This window comes from Danio rerio, chromosome 12 (assembly GCF_049306965.1).
Source record: "Danio rerio strain Tuebingen ecotype United States chromosome 12, GRCz12tu, whole genome shotgun sequence".
Lineage (NCBI taxonomy): Eukaryota > Metazoa > Chordata > Actinopteri > Cypriniformes > Danionidae > Danio > Danio rerio.
Window position 1 is genome coordinate 26,732,201 of NC_133187.1, and position 19,199 is coordinate 26,751,399.

Here is a 19,199-nt window from a genome sequence, read left to right on the forward strand (position 1 = left end):
CCTCACAACTATAGGATCGCTGGTTGGAGTCCCAGCTGCACCAGTTGGCATTTCTGCATGGAGTTTGCATGTTCTCCCCGTGTTCATGTGGGTTTCCTCTGGGTGCTCCGGTTTCCCCCACAGTTCATAGACATGCGCTATAAGAATTGCCAGATTAGTTGGCGGTTCATTGCGCTGTGGAGACAGAAAGAAATTAATGAATGCAATGACTTGTAAGGTTAATTTGATTCAATTTTAAAATGTAAAAGTTTACTAAGTAATTTGGATTTAAATGATCGCTACCCAAAACAAACTAGTGGCTAGTCATTAATAAGGGGCATGTCTAATAATGATAGTAGAGATATCAAAAAAGGGTGAGGTTCGATTTGAAAAGGATAGTTCTAGTGTTCATGTGGGTTTCCTCCGGGTGCTACAGTTTCCCCCACAGTCCAAAGACATGCGCTATAGGTGAATTGAACAAAATAAATTGGCTGTAGTGTATATGTGGGTGTGAATGCAAGAGTGTATGGGTGTTTCCCAGTACTGGGTTGTGGCTGGAAAGGCATCCGCTGCGTAAAACTTATGCTGAATAAGTTGGTGGTTCATTCTACTGTGGCGACCTCTGATTAATAAAGAGACTAAGCCGAAAAGAAAATGAATGAATGAATGTAAATGTTTCAAACCTGTTTGAGTTTCCTTCTTCTGTTGAACACAACAGAAGATATTGTGAAGAAAGCTGGAAACCTGTAACTATTGGTTTTACTGCGGAAGTCAAAGGTTACAGGTTTTCAGATTTCTTCAAAATATCTTAATTTGTGTTTAAAATAATAAAGAAAACCAGAAATGTTTGGAAGCACATCAGGGTGAGTAAACATATTGAAATATTTAACTGAAAAGTTTAATCATACAGTTGAAATCATGTTTATAGTAAAGGGAGGGGTTGTCGAAATTACACTGCAGAAATCCATAAACTAACATGTATACATATATATATATATATATATATATATATATATATATATATATATATATATATATATATATATATATATATATATATATATATATTTTGTGCTTTTGAATTTCATTATGGGACTTTTATTTGTTTATATATATATATATATATATATATATATATATATATATATATTTTGTGCTTTTGAATTTCATTATGGGACTTTTATTTGTTTATATATATATATATATATATATATATATATATATATATATATATATATATATATATATATATATACACTGTAAAAAAAAAACTAATTTTACAGAAAATATCCTTAAATTTTTTACAGTAATTTTTTGTCATTTCACATTATATTCAAAACTTAGTAAAATGACAACCAATCTCTCTAAATTAACCGTTTGACTTTCATTTTAGGTACTTTATTATTAAAGACAAATTACTGACATTTGTGTTTTTTATACAGGGAAATTACAGTATTATTTATACAGTATTTTTTCTGTTATTTTAAATTATATTCAAAAGTTCGTAAAAATTACAAACAATATCTGTAAATTAATGGCTTGAATGTTATTTTATGTACTATATAAGTAATGACAAGTTACAGCAATTTGTCTGTTTTTTACGTATGACGTATTATTTACAGTGTTTTTTCCTGTTTTTTAAGTACATTTAAAATTACGTAAAATTAAAGTAATAAATTGTAATTACTTGCTCTGTAAAAAATAAAAATAAATCGTAAAAAAAGGTCAAATGACTGGCAGCTACGGCTGCCAAACAAAAACCATAAAATTAAGGTAAAATTTCTTTGTTGAAAAAAAGTGCAAAAAATAATAAATCTACAGATATTTTCATTAAAATGTTTACAGAGAAACACTGTTATTTTACAGACTTTTCCTAGATTATTACTATCAAATCCATTTAATAAAGTAACACGCTAAGAGTGCTCACATACACCTGTTCCAGATTCTGCTGATTGCACACACACAGTCGGAGGACTGTTATGAACTGATTACATGCACTTTAAAAGCAGCACAGACGCACACACCAATTGCTTAGTCTTGTTATACTGCTACTGTGAACATTATGACGCGTTTCTCTTCTTTTGCCTTGCTTTGTTTGTTAATTGTTTAAGTTGTTTGCTGCCAGGACTGATCATTTGCTTGTTAATTGACCATGACTCTGGATTTTGCCCCTGTGTTGACTTGCTTGCCTGATCATCTCTGTGTAATAAACCTGCATTTGAATCTGCACTTCTTTGTCAGCGTCCCCTCCACATTACAGTTCCATTTCATTTAAGATTTGGAACTGAATCATTTCATACAACTCAAACCTCTACATGTTTTAAAGTAATACTATTCAATAAAATGTAATGTTATAGTTGTGAGAATTTTAATCAGTTGTATCTCGTTTGATGTTTTTTCCAAACTTTTTTGATCCAAAATAAAACTGTTAAATTACGACCAAGAGCATGTCTTGGCATTTTATTAAAGGCGTTTAATTGTAAAAAAAAAAAATTAAATAACATTGTTTTTTCTTGAACTTTTAGTGCAGTCACTTTATTGATGGTGTTCGATCATAATAATCTAGGAAAAGTCTGTAAAATAACAGTGTTTCTCTGTAAAACTCTTATTGTGTTACTTTATTAAATGGATTTGATCGTAATAATCTAGGAAAAGTCTGTAAAATAACAGTTTTTCTGTAAATATTTTAATGAAAATATCTGTAGATTTATTATTTTTTGCACTTTATTTAAACAAAGAAATTTTACCGTAATTTTATGGTTTTTGTTTGGCAGCCGTAGCTGCCAGTCATTTGACCTTTTTTTTACGATTTTTTTTTTACAGTGTAAGGTAAAAATGTTGTTTATTTATTTCTTATAAAGAAATTTAGGAAAATAACAACAACAAGTCCTAAATAACAGATGACCACAGTTAGTTTGCTAAATAAACATAAAAACAGTTTTCGTGACGCATTTTTTTTTTGCGTTTTGTGACAAATCAGGACACAAGTCTTTATAATGGCATGACATATTACAAGAAGGTGTTGAATTCAGAGGACATCATGCTGATTATGATGATGTCCTCATTTATCAAAAAGCTTATTAATTATGAAGAATGAGTTTTCAGAAAGTAAAACTGTACACGGTTTTCTTTGAGAGTTAGAATCAGGGATATGGGGTTAGGGCAATAGAACAGTGTAACAGTATAAAAACAACACATATGTAATATTCCCACAATTCACAAAAACAAACTTGTTTATAATAGATAACCTATTTTATAATGAGGAGATCTGGTGAACATGTCCAGCCTTTCCAGTGTTTTATGATAGCAGACACTCTTCTGTTAATCCAGACAGTGCGGAAACTCTTGGTAACCTGAAAGAGGCATTAAGTACACATGTTGCATGTGTTGTGGGCAGAGCTCATGCATGATTCATTCTTTCCCTTGGTTTTACAAGCTCTGGAAAGGCAAGTATGCAGGAACCACCCAAGTTCAAGCTGCGCTGTTTTATACGTAACTGTTTTCTTAAAAGGAAGCTTGATTCAGTCATCTCCTTTTTGAAATGGTGGTGGTTTTGGGGGGTTTGCAGAGACATGGAAAACATCTGGAGTAAATAATGAACCCATGATCCAACAACACCCGACACTAACACAATGCAATTACATTTACAATAGAGACGGTTCACTTGATAGATTATCTGAGTTTCTCCCGCTGCTCTTTTGGTATGAAAATGGCTAAACCCCCCCTCAGCAACAGTCTGTTATATTATGCCTTCAGTATCCAACAGACCTGGGCCAGAGCCAGAGACAGGTGGTCGGCGAGGAGGGAGTGAAGGCAGTCAGGCATTGAGACGCTGCTAAGAGCTTCAGTAGGCCTTGATGAACAAGATAGGCTCTGCGCCACACCGTCAGTAATGTTGATGGCTTTGTTGCTAACTTTTTGCCATAAAATTAAACTTCTTTTTAAACTGTTTTGGTTTATATTGCTTAAAGATATCTGCAGATTTAGCCCATCATTGAGTCCATTTATTGACTTATGTGATGCAATTATATATTTATTATTCATTCATTCATTTTCCTTCGGCTTGGTCTCTATTTCAGAGGTCACCACAGCTAAATAAACCGCCTATATTTATTCATTTTTTTAAAATAATGATTTAAGTAATATTATTAAACAACATGTAAATGTTTATGTGATTTATATATTCTGGGTTTTAGTGTATGTATTGTATGAGAGACTTTGTTACCAAACAAGTAGTTCTAATTGGATTTGCATTGTAAACCTTAAATACATACCCAATTTAGACAAAATAGCAATAACATTTAATAATGTTTTATTACGCAATTAACGCTTTGTTAAATGTGATAATAAATATCAACACATAAATAAATTGCCTATGTGATTGCTTGTTGCTGCCAAAGGTGTAGTGTAAATATAGTAAAAATCATGAGACTTCCTCCAAATTTGGGTTTAGAATTTGTAGTTGTGTTTGTGTAAAATTGACTGGGCAAAGTGGGCATTTCTTTAAATTTCCACATAAAAATAGCATTTTAGTCAAACTTTTTCACTTGTTGTGACTGACAATTAGTTATAACACCAAAAATGTATTTCTTAACTATACTGATGTATACAGTTAAGTTGTGCAACTTTCCCTACACATGAACCATATTCTGACAAAAAATATGACTGAAAAGTGGAGCCCAGCCCAGCTTTAAAGATTTAAGTTTTTGCACCTGTATGAAGATGCATTATAAATATTTGCCCTACACTATTCGATTTAAAATCAAGTTTTGTTTCATGTCATTGAAAAAAAATCCTTACATTTAACCAACACATTAATACCCTAATTTTGCCCCCCTACGTGTGGAATTCACAGCCACTCAGGTGATTCCCTATTTCAGTTCCAAGTTACATGGCATTTATGACCGGGCAAATTCTACAGTGTGTGACCAGGGAGTGACGCATTGCAGGTACAAACGAACCAATCAGAATCATCCGCACAACCGAGCAGCGTACAGTCTTCTTCCGCCGTCAGCTAATCCCTCCTGTACTTTTGCGCAAAGGTCTGCAGATAGCAGCATATAAGACAGTATAATTTCTGAAGAATGACATATATAACGTCCAATAAAGCTTACATCAGTTTTCATGGGCAAATATTGAGACATTCAAGACGCTTCCCTTGTCAGAATGCAGTGCGGTTAGCGGATGGATACAGGAAGATGGGAGGTGTTTATGTACGACCGTTAAGGCGGGTCTATACCAATATTCCAACCACCATTTGTGAATCTGTAAGGGAGAAGGAGGGAGACAGACGGAGATCAAGCAAAAATGGTGAGTGTGCTCCTATGTTACTGATAAATGATGTATATGTGTTAATGAGAAGATTTGCAGTTTTAACGCACATTCCAGAGGAAGCAAGGACGACAAAAATAGAAACAGACGTATTTAAGTAAGTTAGCTTATAGAAATGTGCCGCCAATTTTACGACTCCAGTGGATGGACTGAATGAAGGAATACACGCGCCCCGTCGCATCAACTATTTCCTCAGGGTTTCCCGGTCATTTTACACTACAGGGGTGTAAATTGCGGCTAAACCCAGGAAATTCTGCACAAACGTGAAGGAAGTAACATTATTAACTTTACGTACTTCGTTAAACTTAAAGGCGCAAAATCGACTCGCTTTCAGTTTTTCTAAGGAGAATGTGGTTACTACTAAACTTAGCAGTGAAATTCAATAAGTCATAACGTTATATCCTATTACGTTACAGAAGTTTTGTTTCTCAACGCCCTGGGTTTGGTCGAAAAGTATCCTGTGTGTCTTCGTGTTACTTTGACTGGGCAGCATCTCATGCGGGAAACTACGTGGAAGTTGAATCCAAAGGCTTTTTTAAAATACGGTTTATGAATAAACCATCTGTTTTGCTCGTAATGCAATAACGTTATTCTTGTATGTTTATATGCACGTTATAACGCAGTCATCAGGTTTACTCATAGAATACCCCGTCGATACTTTTACTGGGTTACTCGAGAATTATGTCACCTACTATACACAAATTCAAAGGTTGAATCGCTAAGTTATCTGAAATGACAGTATAGTGCTACGAGGGAGTAGTTCACCAAATACCGGGAAGCAGGTGGGTGGATGAACCGCTGTTGTTAGGAGTGTCTAAATACTGTCACTATGGTGGAACTTTATTCTCTCAGGCTGGTGTCGTAACATTTGGAGGGAGGGAATCTGAGGTCTTTGTTTGGTCTTGTACGGGTTGCTAGATATTGATGTCATTGCTCTAAAACGCATTGCATTCTTGGTATATTCTCAACGTGATTCAGTAATGGCTGTTTGTCTTTTTTTACCATCCCCAGGCCGATCAACTCACAGAAGAGCAAATAGCTGGTAAGATCCCTTACTTGCTTGGGTTAACGTTATACGCCTCATTCAGAATTTCTACATGAAGCTTATGGTGTTTTGCAATAGCCTGGCTGTTCTGGTTTGTTAGAATTGCTAATTTGTTGCCGTTTGAAGGGGTGGGGCAGTTAAATATGTGTGCATGTATGGGTCATTACTAGGGCCAGACAGAATCTGCGGGCATATTTAATATTTTTGCGCACACTTTTGCAAAATAAATCTGCAGATTTATGCAGCATGAATTTGGGAATATCATAACCTAAAACTTAATATATGAAATATATTAAAAATGTAACTTTTATTCAACGCTTCCAATGCAAATCCAATAAGATCCACTTATTTAGTAAACAAAGAAAGTCTCTTAAAAATATATCTACTAAAATACAGAAAATATTACATCACCAACTGTATTGTAACATGAACATTTCCATATTAGTCAATAATATTACTGAAATTATTTGAAAAATGAAATAAATTAAATAAACACATTTACACAAGTAACTAAATAAACTCAATGATGGACTAGAAATTGCAGATTTCTGTGCAAGCAGATTTCGTGTGGGCCTAGTTATTGTCTCTTTGAATGTGCAGGCTCATAACCTAATAACAAATGTAGATTAGCTTAACTATAATTGAAGTATTGTTTTTACAATATGTATTTTTTTTTGTTTTTGTACACACTTATTTATTTTAACATGATTAAAAATGTATATTTTACATAGAGTTCACCAGAAGTTTTTTTCCATCGGAATTTTTAAAAAGTTCATTTAAGTGTTATAAGCCATAAACAACAAGGACAGGTGAATAGGAGCATCGCAAATAATCCTAATGAATTTAAAAACAATAGGGAAATATAAAAGTAATTCAATTAAAAGTTGTTTCTTGCATCTATACAGAGTTTTATGTGCAAAATATATTTTTAGAGTTTACTAAAACTTCTTCACAGAAGTAGGCGGAGCTACATTTTTTTAAAGGTTTTTTTCCAGTGCACCATCCTGATTGGTGGAATGTTCTGTACAGCATCATGGCTTACTGTAGTTTTGTATCCCAGATTTTGCTGTCCAACAAGATTATTTATAAATATGTTGAATTGATTTAATACAACTGATTAACAACCTCGGAGCTCACAACAATTTGTTTAAGGTTTATGAAAGTTATATCCCTATGGAGAATAATAGTAGAGCTTTTTCTTCCAGAACCTGTCTGCTGCTCCATTGGGATAGGAACATTTTTATATATATCTTGCTTAGTAAATAACACATTTAATGCATTCATAATTGATAGGATATTGAATCTTCTTTAGATTTGTATTATTTTTCTTTGCAAAATGGTCCCATGTTTTGTGTAATGGAAAACTGCAGGTTGTGCGTCTGATGTCGCTGCTTGATGGTCAATGTTGGCACAGGGGAGATTTCATTGCCCTTTAGTGTTCAGACCACTGGGCAATTGCATGCTGCTGAAATGCAGTCTCACTTGTCACTATAGTTTTGTCCCAACTATGCCTAGAAGGATCAATTCTCCTCATTTAAACCGATCAGTGACAGTGCTGACTCTGGCTGGAACATCTTATAAAATGATATCTTCTGAAACGGAATCTAGATGCTACTTGAGGCGTCTATGCAAAGCGATTTTGTTTGCATGTTGCTCAGCGGATCTGGTTTAGCTTCAAGGCCTTAACACTAGTACTAGTGGTCAGTTGTTGCCATGTCTCTAGGGAATTTGTGTTCATCTGTCATCCTAGACATTTATCTAAGAAGGCGTTTGTGGTTACTAGTCTTAGTAAATACTATTTGTTTTGAGAACTCATTTGAAAATTTGTAATGTGTAGTACATAGTATAGGATCTACAAAATGTCTTAAACTACGTGGAATCACATTGCAAACAAATAATGACTAATTCAAAAAGCCTGAGGTGGAGTAGAAGTTCATTTTGTTTATTGCTCGAAGGGACATATGAATGCTATGAGAAATATGCTTATGTGACTCAAACCCTGATTTTTCTCTACACAGAGTTCAAAGAGGCGTTTTCGCTATTTGACAAAGATGGAGATGGGACAATCACCACGAAAGAACTGGGCACTGTCATGCGCTCCCTGGGCCAGAACCCTACAGAAGCGGAGCTGCAGGATATGATTAATGAGGTGGACGCAGACGGTGAGGACACAGTTTTACTGCTACATTAGCCATCAGCAGATAAAGGGACAGTCCAGCCATAAAATAAACATTTGCTCTGCCTCAAATGGTTTTAAATAATTATGATTTTTTTTCTGTTGAACAAAAAACAAGATATTCTGGAGAATATTGGAAAAAGCAGGCATTGGTATTCATAGTAGAAAGAAAAAATATAATGCAGGTCAATGGGTGTTTTATCCCCAACATTCTTCAGAACATCTTTCTTTGGGTTCAACAGATCAAGTAAATGATGACATAATTTTTCCGACTTTAAATATCTTTAAATCTATATTACTCAAAGTTTTTTTGTTTGAAGGATTATATCACATAAATTGTTGTGCCACTTATCTGACTGTGTACTTTGCTCTTTAATTAGGGAATGGAACAATAGATTTTCCCGAGTTCTTGACGATGATGGCAAGAAAAATGAAAGATACCGACAGTGAGGAGGAGATCAGAGAAGCTTTCCGTGTCTTTGATAAGGTAATGCTTCTAAAGAAACGCTGAACTATCAAGTCTTTGCTGGTAACATTCTTCAACGTGAAATAACTGATTTGCTCCCCTTTGCTTGTCAGGACGGCAATGGCTACATTAGTGCGGCCGAACTGCGTCATGTAATGACAAACTTGGGGGAGAAATTAACAGACGAGGAGGTGGACGAAATGATTAGGGAAGCAGACATTGATGGAGACGGTCAGGTCAATTATGAAGGTGAGTGCAGTGCTGCAATTCACATAGCATGTGTCGGTTTAAGACTTAAAGTGGTGTTTATTTAATATCCTGTTTCTCTTTTCCCACAGAATTTGTACAGATGATGACAGCAAAGTGAAAGCCTTGTACAGAATTTCTTGTATAAAATAATTTGCCTTTTCTTGTTTTTAATTTCTGTAAAATGTTTCATTTTAATTTCCCCCCTCATCCTCTCCTGCTGTCCAAAGGATCTGCATGTATACTATAAGATTTGAGTGCTCATGCCTTCCCCCAACTCTTAGCCATTGTAAACGGTCTATTCGAAGGAGCAATTCTGGGACCAGGTGATAACATTTAGGCACAGATAGATACTGACTACGCACAGACATCTTCTTCCCCTTCTGTTGCTCTGTCTGCCTGCCCACCTGACGATCGATGACATCAAGGGTCCAGCTGACTGACAGTGTGGCGTCATTTCAACAGTTTTGGCATGATTCTTTTTTCCACTCTTTTGGTTTTATGTGGAGGTGCAACTCTGCATGGACAATGGACTGAGTTGAAAAAGAAATGGGAAACGTCCTCAGCATTGCACTATTGCAACATCATTCAACTAACGGGTTTATCGCCAGATATATTCATTCACTCTAATCTTTTTGTATTTGTTCTGTTCTTACTATGCTTTTTAATTAGTCACTTTTCTTTTGTAACTGCTTAAGGCACAGCCATGCCTCAGAATCCATTCCAAGTTGTATATTTGTTTTCCAATAAAATTAACAATTTACCCAATAACTGCTTCCCCTGCCTTTATTCCACCTAAAATAGAGAGATCATGTAGACATCTACAACTGTTACTCTGATTGGATCCATTTACCTTGATTATTTCAGTGTATTTACTTTTAATTAAACACTGATTTGATTAGTCAAGATGTTTTGTCTAATATTGAGTTTACATACAACTTTATAATGGAAAACCTGTGCAATTTCTGTTTGGATGTGTGTTAGTTTGACCATCGCTCTGCTTCAAACTAGGTATGTGTAAAATATTCACACTCATGTCCTCTGAAGTGACATTTTATAATGATGGGCCTATAGAAAGCTACTTTTACAAGACATTTACACAACAATATACCTAAAACTCGCCGATTCGAGCATCGGCTGGGTCAGTTGGCATTTTTGTGTGGAGTTTGCATGTTCTGCCTGTGTTCATGTGGGTTTCCTCCAGGTGCTTAATTTTCCCCCACAACTCCCGATACGTGCTATAGGTGAACTGAGTAAGCTAAACTGGCCGCAATGATTCGTAGAGAGTGTATGGGTTTTTCCCAGTGATGGGTTGCAGCTAGAAGTGCTCACGCTGTGTTAAACACGCTGGAAAAGTTGGCGGTTCATTCCTCTGTGGTGACCCCTGATTATTAAGGGGACCTAGTGGAAAAGAAAACAAATGAGTTCATATTCCTGTTGCTATAATGTCAAAACAATACGTGCAAATGACTACAAGCACTTGTTTTTTCATGCCAGGCCAGTACTGTAACTTGTAAAGAGCACTAAATCGTCAATGTACAAACACACGCGTGTCTGTAAAGTCAGCTTCCCAGCCCTGATCTTAGAGGCACACCAACACCACACATTGCCAAACATTCATCATTAATTTTCCTTCAGCTTAATCCCTTTATTCATTTTGGATAACACAGCGGAATGAACCGCCAACTTATCTAGCATATGTTTTACACAGCAGATGCACTTCCAGCTGCAACCCAGTACTGGGAAACACCCATATACATTCATTCACACATACATTATGGCCAATTTAGTTTATTCAATTCACTTATACCACATCTCATTGGATTGTGGGGGAAATGAGAGCACCCGGAGGAAACCCACACCAACACGGGGAAACCATGCAAACTCAACACAGAAACGCCAACTGACCCAGCTGGGACTCGAACCAGCAATCTTGCTGTGAGGCTACAGTGCTTACCACTGTGTCGTCGCCTCACTGTCAAACAATTCTCATTCAATTCATCGGCTCTTTAAAGGACTCTGAGACCTGAAATGATTGGGTCACATCAGAACGACATCCCAAATGTATACTCTTGGTGTACTTCTAGGAACAGACTTAGGAAACACTACATTAAGGGATGCTTGTGATTCACACTTTAAGACCACAGTGGGGTCGAGTTCATAGCGTTCTTCTCGACAGTCAAAACAACATTACGTCATAGAAGTGTAGGCCCAGACCCAAATGGCTCTCTAAACATTGTGGTTTTCTTCTCAGTCCATACTTTTAATGCTGTAATGTCATTTGGTCTGTCGGCTAAATGTCTGCTCGGAGTTAATAATTGAGGCCTCTACATAACAGTGGGTGCATAGTTGCTGCAAAGATACTCACAAATATCCTTCTTACATCTAAAATTATGAATGGGACTCCCAGGGCTAGACACCCAGTTCCAGTAGGGGTTTCTACTATGCACAGATTTCTACACGGTAGGCCCTTCTGTTAAAATCACATTGAGTTAATGGTTTCAGTCATTTACAGGCCTTATTTACAATGCATTTCAGAAGGAAAACGATCAACATCCACACTATCGATTCATCTAGCATTTCTAAAAACGTCTTGTTCACACTATACCACTGAAAAACTACATCACATAACCATACATACACTCTCGGCATAAAAGTATGCGCTTCACTTGGAATTGGATTACTAGTCAACACTGAACGCGATGGTGAACAACAATGCAAGCAAAGCTTACATTTCAGTCTCCATGTTATTGTCTACAGGTTGTCAGGACTGGTTTGTCATCTTCTGGTAGCTTTATGGTCATGTGATAGGGGCTTAAAAAAAGGAAACATACACAATGACCCAAAAAACACAATCAGTGAGCTAATGTTGGCAGCCATGGCTTCGTTTTCAGTTGTCTTCATTTGCTCTATCCACACTGACACAGAGCACTAGTGTTTCCACATGAAAGCGGCATCTGCAGCATTTTCAAGTCTCAAGTCTAAACTCTGACATAGTGTAAACTAAAACTAATGCAGAAGTGTAAAGGGCCTTAAGTAAGAACCGCATTCTGGGGTGGGTGTTGACAAGCAAGGGCCTATTCCCTGCCAGCCTTTTCCTTCCACTTACGATAGCCCTGGCAACATCCAGTTTAATAGACTTAACTTGCCATTTGAAAATAAATCTTGGAGCATAAGGCTTTAGAGTGCCATTTGGAATTATTTTATTGTTGTTTTGGTTGTCAAGTACTTGCATATACCTTTATGGGACCCACAGGGGTAGTTTTTTTGTGGGATACTTCAAGCCTTAAGCCTGGATTATACTTCTGCGTCAAGTGACCGGCGTAACCCACGGCGCATGCAACGCCCGTAGCTGTGCATTTATACTTCTGTGCGCTTTCTCTGTTGGTCTGCATTAACACTTCCGAAACCCTAGTTGGCAGTGAGGTGTTAATGTTCCTCTGTGTCGAGATTCTTCGCTGCTGTTTTGCTTTTCCTGAAAACTTCTGGGATGTACAAGTGGCTCAAACTCGCTCATTTTGAGGCAGGAACTGGCGGACGTGCAACAACTTTAACTATAAGGTAAACACAAATCAAAACTTTCCATCTGGAGCTCCTTCACGGGACTCCACACTTGTAAACAATCGCTCAATCAGGCTCGCACCATTCACGCGGCTCTCGGTCCCGCCCAGACTCATCAGCGCTACCAAGCCGACCAATCACAGAGCTTGCGCTACGTGTTGTTGCGACGTGTAGTTACATTTTTTGAGAGGTGCACGTCAGTGACGCCGACGACCAGGCGTTTGAAGCAGAAGTATAAATCAGCCTTAAGGGCCTATGCACCCCCTTCCCCTCCTCACTTTCAGTGCTCTTAGGGAAACAAAAAATTTTACTGGACATAACAGAAGCACAACATGATTTTGCCAGGTACGATGCGATCCTGGCTTAACATCCATGCTGATCCTTTTTGTCTGAAAATGTAATCCATACCTATTCCCTTCCTCTAAACCCAACCATATCTGTAAATTATACCCAAAATCAGAGGGGAACAATAGTTGGATAACAATCATGTAGAAGTGCATAAAACTGTAAACCTAAACTTAACATAAACGGTCAACGTATTCCTTCATTGTGATTGGCTGATTGTAATGTTATTTCAGGATCAACACAGATGTTGAACATGTCCTACTTGTTGAAATCAGGTTAGGGCATAACATACATGCCTACACAGCAACAATAGAAAGTTAGCAAGTACACAGAGGTGTGCCACTTAGCATTGAGTCTCGGAGCAAGCCCACAAGGCTCTAGTGTGCTATCTGAAATCTGGCATATCAAAAACGGGCACAAGCCTATATCCTAAACATTTAAGTTCATTGCACACAAAGTCTGAAAATTTTGCACGTTAAACACATTTACGGTGGCCGAGAGAGCTTAACGTGCTGCAATTTGCGAAAACAAATGCAATTCCAAAAAAAAAAAAACACCAGCAAATTAATAAAATATCATCATCTGTTTGACAGCATACGTGCTGAAAATCCTCACAACACATACACATTTAAAAAATGCGCTACATTTTCTCACAACGCAAACACAAAATGAACGGAACACAACAGAAATGTTTCAAAGGGACCCTAAAACTGAGCGATGCTGCTGTGCCATGACTATTGCTCAGTGAAGTTGTAGGTGACCTTTGAAAGTGTTTTTGTTTAATTTGTTTAATATCGATTAATGAGTCTTTAGTATTCATTAGCCTAAATAACCATAACTTAAATAGCAGAGTCCATCACGTTTTAGGGTCCCCTTGAAACATTTCCACTTTGCTGTGAAAAAAATGCAGCAACTTTTTTTATAAAATGTTTGCTTTGTAAGATAATGCTGAAATATTGTTTTATTAAATTGTTTGTGTTGTGAGGAAATGCAGCACATTTTATTATAGTTTGCGCTATGAGAAAATGCAGCACGTTTTATTAATTTGTTTGCATTGTGTGAAAATGAAGTGCATTTTATTATTGTTTGCACTGTGAGAAAATGCAGCCCGTTTAATATTGTTTGTGTTGTATGAAAATGTTTTATACATTTTTAGCGTTGTGTGAAAATTCAGTGCGTTTTATTAATTTGTTTGCGTTGTGTGAAATTGCAGTGCGTTTTAATAAGTGTTTGTTTGGTGTGAAAATGCAACGCGTTTTATCAATTGTTTGCATTGTGAGAAAATGCAGCGCGTTTTATTAATTGTTTGCATTGTGGGAAAACAATTTTTTTCCCATTTGGGTATAAATATGAGAAAAAAAAATGCATGTGAAGATTTCGAACTTCAGTGTGCAAAGACTGTGTAGTACATGATTCATTCATTCATTTTCTTTTCGGCTTAATCCCTTTATTAATCCGGGGTCACCACAGCGTAATAAACAACCAACTTATCCAGCACATGTTTCACGCAGCGGATGCCTTCCTAGCTGCAACCCATCTCTGGGAAACATCCTTACACACACATTCACACTCATACACTATGAAAAATTTAACCTATCCCATTGACCTGTGTCTTTGGAAATCCATGCAACACGAGGAGAACATGCAAACTCCACACAGAAACGACAACTGACCCAGCTGAGGCTCGAATCAGCGACATTCTTGTTGTGAGGTGACAGCACTATCTACTGCGCCACCGCGTTGCCCCTGTATGCACATGATGTCACGAATAAAAAGAAATCTTATTTTAAAGATTAGGCTCTTATTTTCACAAGTAAGCATTTCAATGTCCCCAAAACAGCATTGCCAAAATGCATAAAAGCAATTCATCTTCAGTTAAAAACGAGTTGAGTAAACGCCCCCTCAAACGCAGGATGCTCACAGCCTTAATTCTATCAGGCCACTGCAGTCTCCTTTAAAGGTCTTCTTGAATTGCATCCAGAGTTCCCAGTGTTGGATCCACAACAGATTTTGTAGCTGTAGCTGAAATGCAAACACTACCCGAGTGTTTCATTGTGAACAGGCTGTGCACAAACAGCGATAGGCCTTTAAAGTCGTCACATGTAGGTAACTGCGAGTTTGAGAAATGAGCAAAGGCTCATTCACAATGCAAACAAATGTGAAGAGATGGTGCCGGAGACCAATGAGGCAGAAGCGGCTCGCTGTATCGAGGGAGATATGTGTGCATCTCATCTCAGGGAACTATTTACCACCGTGCTGAGCTTTCTGACGTGTGATATTCATGTTCCATCACGTTCCCTAGCAACCGTGAATTCCAGTCTCACGGGTAGCCGCTCTTTCCCTTTTCCAGTAGGCTCTGAAGGATCATCGGGAGTTGAGCAGTGCTCCCATGTTCACGTCATGTAACTATGCGACTGACTGATGATGGAGATGTGCTGCTTTGTGGAGGTAGAGTAAATAAAGAATAGGGCCAGAATCTACGGCCAGCACTTGTAGCCAATGGTGATGCATGAGTATTAAACAGAGACAAGTGGAAGTAATGATGCTTTCTGGCTTTTACTGGATCTGCACTTCTGTTGTTTTGAAGATTCTGTCGGAGTTATGGATGAAAAGGCGCAGCAGACTAAGTACACTAGACAACCGAGTCATGGGACCTGGTGATATTACTGCGATCCAGGCTAACAATAGCTCTTCCCCTTTTTGTCGTGATATCAGGCCACCAAAGACACTCTATCGCTGCACTATAAATGATGACTCGAAGTCCTCACTGCCTTTTAGTTCATTGCGTTTTAGTCATTTCTTCATTGTCATGGGAAAAAAGAACTGAAAATGAAATATGAGTTGTGGGAAGTGGCAAAGCCGGTTCAAATCTATTTAAAGTACAGTCATCCTATTCTGTATTAAAGCTAACTTCTGCCTCAGAGAACTGAAATTCATGGCAATAGCATCATTTTAAATGTAAATCTCAGTCTGATTTTAGTTCAGAATTGCTCTTATTTCTTGTAAATTGTGGCTGGTAAAATAATAATAATGCTAATAGTTTACATTTGATTTTCACAAAGGGAATTCTAAAATCCATTTTATTTCTTATCATTTCAACTGTATATTTTACAATTCCAAAGATCTGTGACTACAGCTCTCAATTTTACAACAAATAACAACACATTTAGAACAGTTACACTATTACAGCATTACTTTTCAGAATTTTAAAACAGGCCGATATTTTTATACAAACTACAAAAACACAATTTTAAAAAGCCGTATCCAGACATGCACAAGTACTTAGGGCTTTCCACACTATGCCTAACCCCAGGTTATAGTCATTCTAAACACTGCTTTTAACCCTGGGTAAAGACACTTTTACACCATTAACGTTTCAGCTCAAAATACCCATCAGATTATTTGTTATAGCCTCCAGAATCTAGCCATTTTGCTCTCCGAGTATACTGTAGCTGTTTTTGTAGCCTGAGGCTTTAAATGAAAATGATCTGCTTTTCCCCGCCCACCGCTCCCACGTTCTGCTATTCATCAAATGCTTTGTCAGATAAACAGCAGTCAGTGATAAAGACAGACTCAGATGAAGCTAAAATACAGCTCATTAGTCAAAAATACCAAGTAAGTTTACTTGATGTATTTATCGTGGAGTTTATTCAAGCCTTTCTGATATGATGATATCTCACACAAATACTGTTTGCAGTACACACACACACACACACACACACATACACACACACATTAGTGTTTACTGACACCATGCAGCCGTGGTGATGATGGCGGTTAAGAATTACATAGTGATTTTACTGTCTTTATAACAAACATGCTCTGTTTTAAAAACGATTTGAACTTATACCAATTATAAAAATCACAGAGGGTTGTAAAAAAAATTGAAATCCCAGTTTATTTGCAAAAAACATGCATGTTTTAGAAACATGGTACCTGTCAATCAATTTGGTGGAACGTCAGGAAATTTGAAAAAAGAGGCTTGTTGTGTTTCTATCACTCCACTGTGACTGTGGACACACTATACATACAGACAGATCTGTCCAAACAGCTTACAAATCTTTCATCTGAAAGTGGTGTTAGAATTTGCTGGTGAATTCACAACAAGCAGTGTGAAAAGTGATTACAGAAAACTCGGGATTCCATTTATCAGGGGTTTAGCATGAACAAGGACTAACCATTTCAAACTCTTAAATGGCACCTATTTTACCCCTTTTTCAAGATTTAAGATAAGCCTTTTGTGTCTCCAGATGTGTCTGTAAAACACCCATCAGATTATTTATTATACCTTTCAGAATATTGGATTCTCTGCTCTGAACACATTGTAGCTGTTTTTGTGGCCTGTGCCTTTAATACTAGATTTCCCCGCCCACCATTCCCACGTGCGTTAGTGTGTGCCTCAATCTCCGCCTCGGCTGCATCAGATAAACAGCAGAGTGAAAGACAAGAAGGAAGCAGATCTCTCCTAACATTTGTAAGAAATACTACAGTAAGAACTTTCTCAATGATTATTTGATGTATTTGTTATGGAGTTAATTCAAGTCTTTCTGACACAATTTCAAACACAATGTTGTCACAAAGTTCACGCACATACATCCACACACAGCATGAGCGTTTAACCTTGCACTGTTTTTGCACGGCAAATGCTGTATGTATATCCATTATGATAATGTACAAAATAAACCTGATTTAACGTCCACAAACTGAGATTGAAGCGTCTTCTTTTATAATTGTACTGACACATGGCTGTGGAGATGAAAGCGGTAAAATCGATGTAATTCATTACAAACATGCACTGTTTTAAAAACGTTTTAATCTTGTAAAGCTCATTCTTAATCAAATTTGATGATGATCACAGAGAGCTAAACAGATCTTTTAATCCCGGTCGCTTTGCGCATGTCCTGTCTTTTTGATATGATCATACACGTTACTACGGAGACTTGTTAATACGCGGCTGTCAATCAATTCAGTGAGCAGGGAAACTGCACTTCTACATCACGTTGTGGTCGGCCTCAAAATGGGAGGATTTTGGGTCCTATTTCTAACTTATTGTCTTTACATCAACCCAGTATGACAATGGACACACTATACCTAAACACAGTTCTGTCCAAACAGCTTCAAAATAATATTTTTTTCATAGGTGCCCTTTAATGAATAAAAAGTGCAATAATGGACTGCAGGACTGTAAGTACAGTGAGCATTGGGTTTCTTCACAAAGTGACAACACCAACCATTGGCCAGTGATCCATATTACAGTGTTTTGAGTCATTGTTATCTGTACGCAAAAGCATAAAAAATGTGAAGGAACAAATGTCTATTTTTGGCACATTATTGGTCATTTTTAGTGCGCGTTTTTAGTTTAGTAATACTTTGTAAGTACACATTGAATAATCACTCTGGGGTAGGCCGAGTGAGGTCTTCCTTGTCAAATATCCATCTCTGTCTTTTTGATTGTCTTGTTTTTGGAATGCATCAGCTGAAGAGTGCTCTGGTGCTCGTGTTGTTGCCATCCTTATGATTATTGCCATCACTCAGCAAGGACACAATGCCAGCCATTCTCAGAATGTGTCAGCCGCCTCACGTACAGCCTCCCCGTACCACATTGACACTTAATAAGATCATCTTTCTCCCCGGGTCCTGGCTGTCCACCCTCTCTGTGCGTGGTTTGGCAATCGTTGTGGCTATTATCACATGTTGCTGATGGATATGTGTGTGTGTCTGTGTGTGAATGTGAGTGCAAGTGCACAGCTGCTCCTGTTGTTGTGCCATGATAAATGGGAGAGGGGTGTTTAATGGGCCCCTATGCACTCTTGTGGTTATTTTTCAATCCTGGGTTCAGGGATGGCTCGGGGCGTCACACCCCCTGGGCATAGTTTGTACCAAAAAACAAGCCAAAAAACAGAAATCTCAGGAGGACGGCAGTGAGAACAAACAGTTATTTCATATAAGAGCTGCAATGTTGGTCAGCTCAAAAGCCCTTTCCACAAGATGAAATTATAGCTCTAATTTAAAGCAACAAGATCGGTCCAGTTGCTTAGGAGCCCAGGGTT

The 19,199-nt window shown here is 37.4% G+C and overlaps 1 protein-coding gene across 1 annotated transcript; it reads left to right on the forward strand.

Moving 5' to 3' along the window:
• The first annotated feature begins 5,246 nt into the window (after positions 1-5,246).
• calm2b (calmodulin 2b, (phosphorylase kinase, delta)) lies at positions 5,247-10,011 on the forward strand. The gene is given in 6 exon segments (NM_214736.1): positions 5,247-5,289; positions 6,322-6,352; positions 8,374-8,517; positions 8,912-9,018; positions 9,111-9,246; positions 9,336-10,011. Coding segments are annotated over 6 exon segments (450 nt in total). The 5' UTR covers positions 5,247-5,286; the 3' UTR covers positions 9,365-10,011.
• The last annotated feature ends 9,188 nt before the right edge of the window (positions 10,012-19,199 follow it).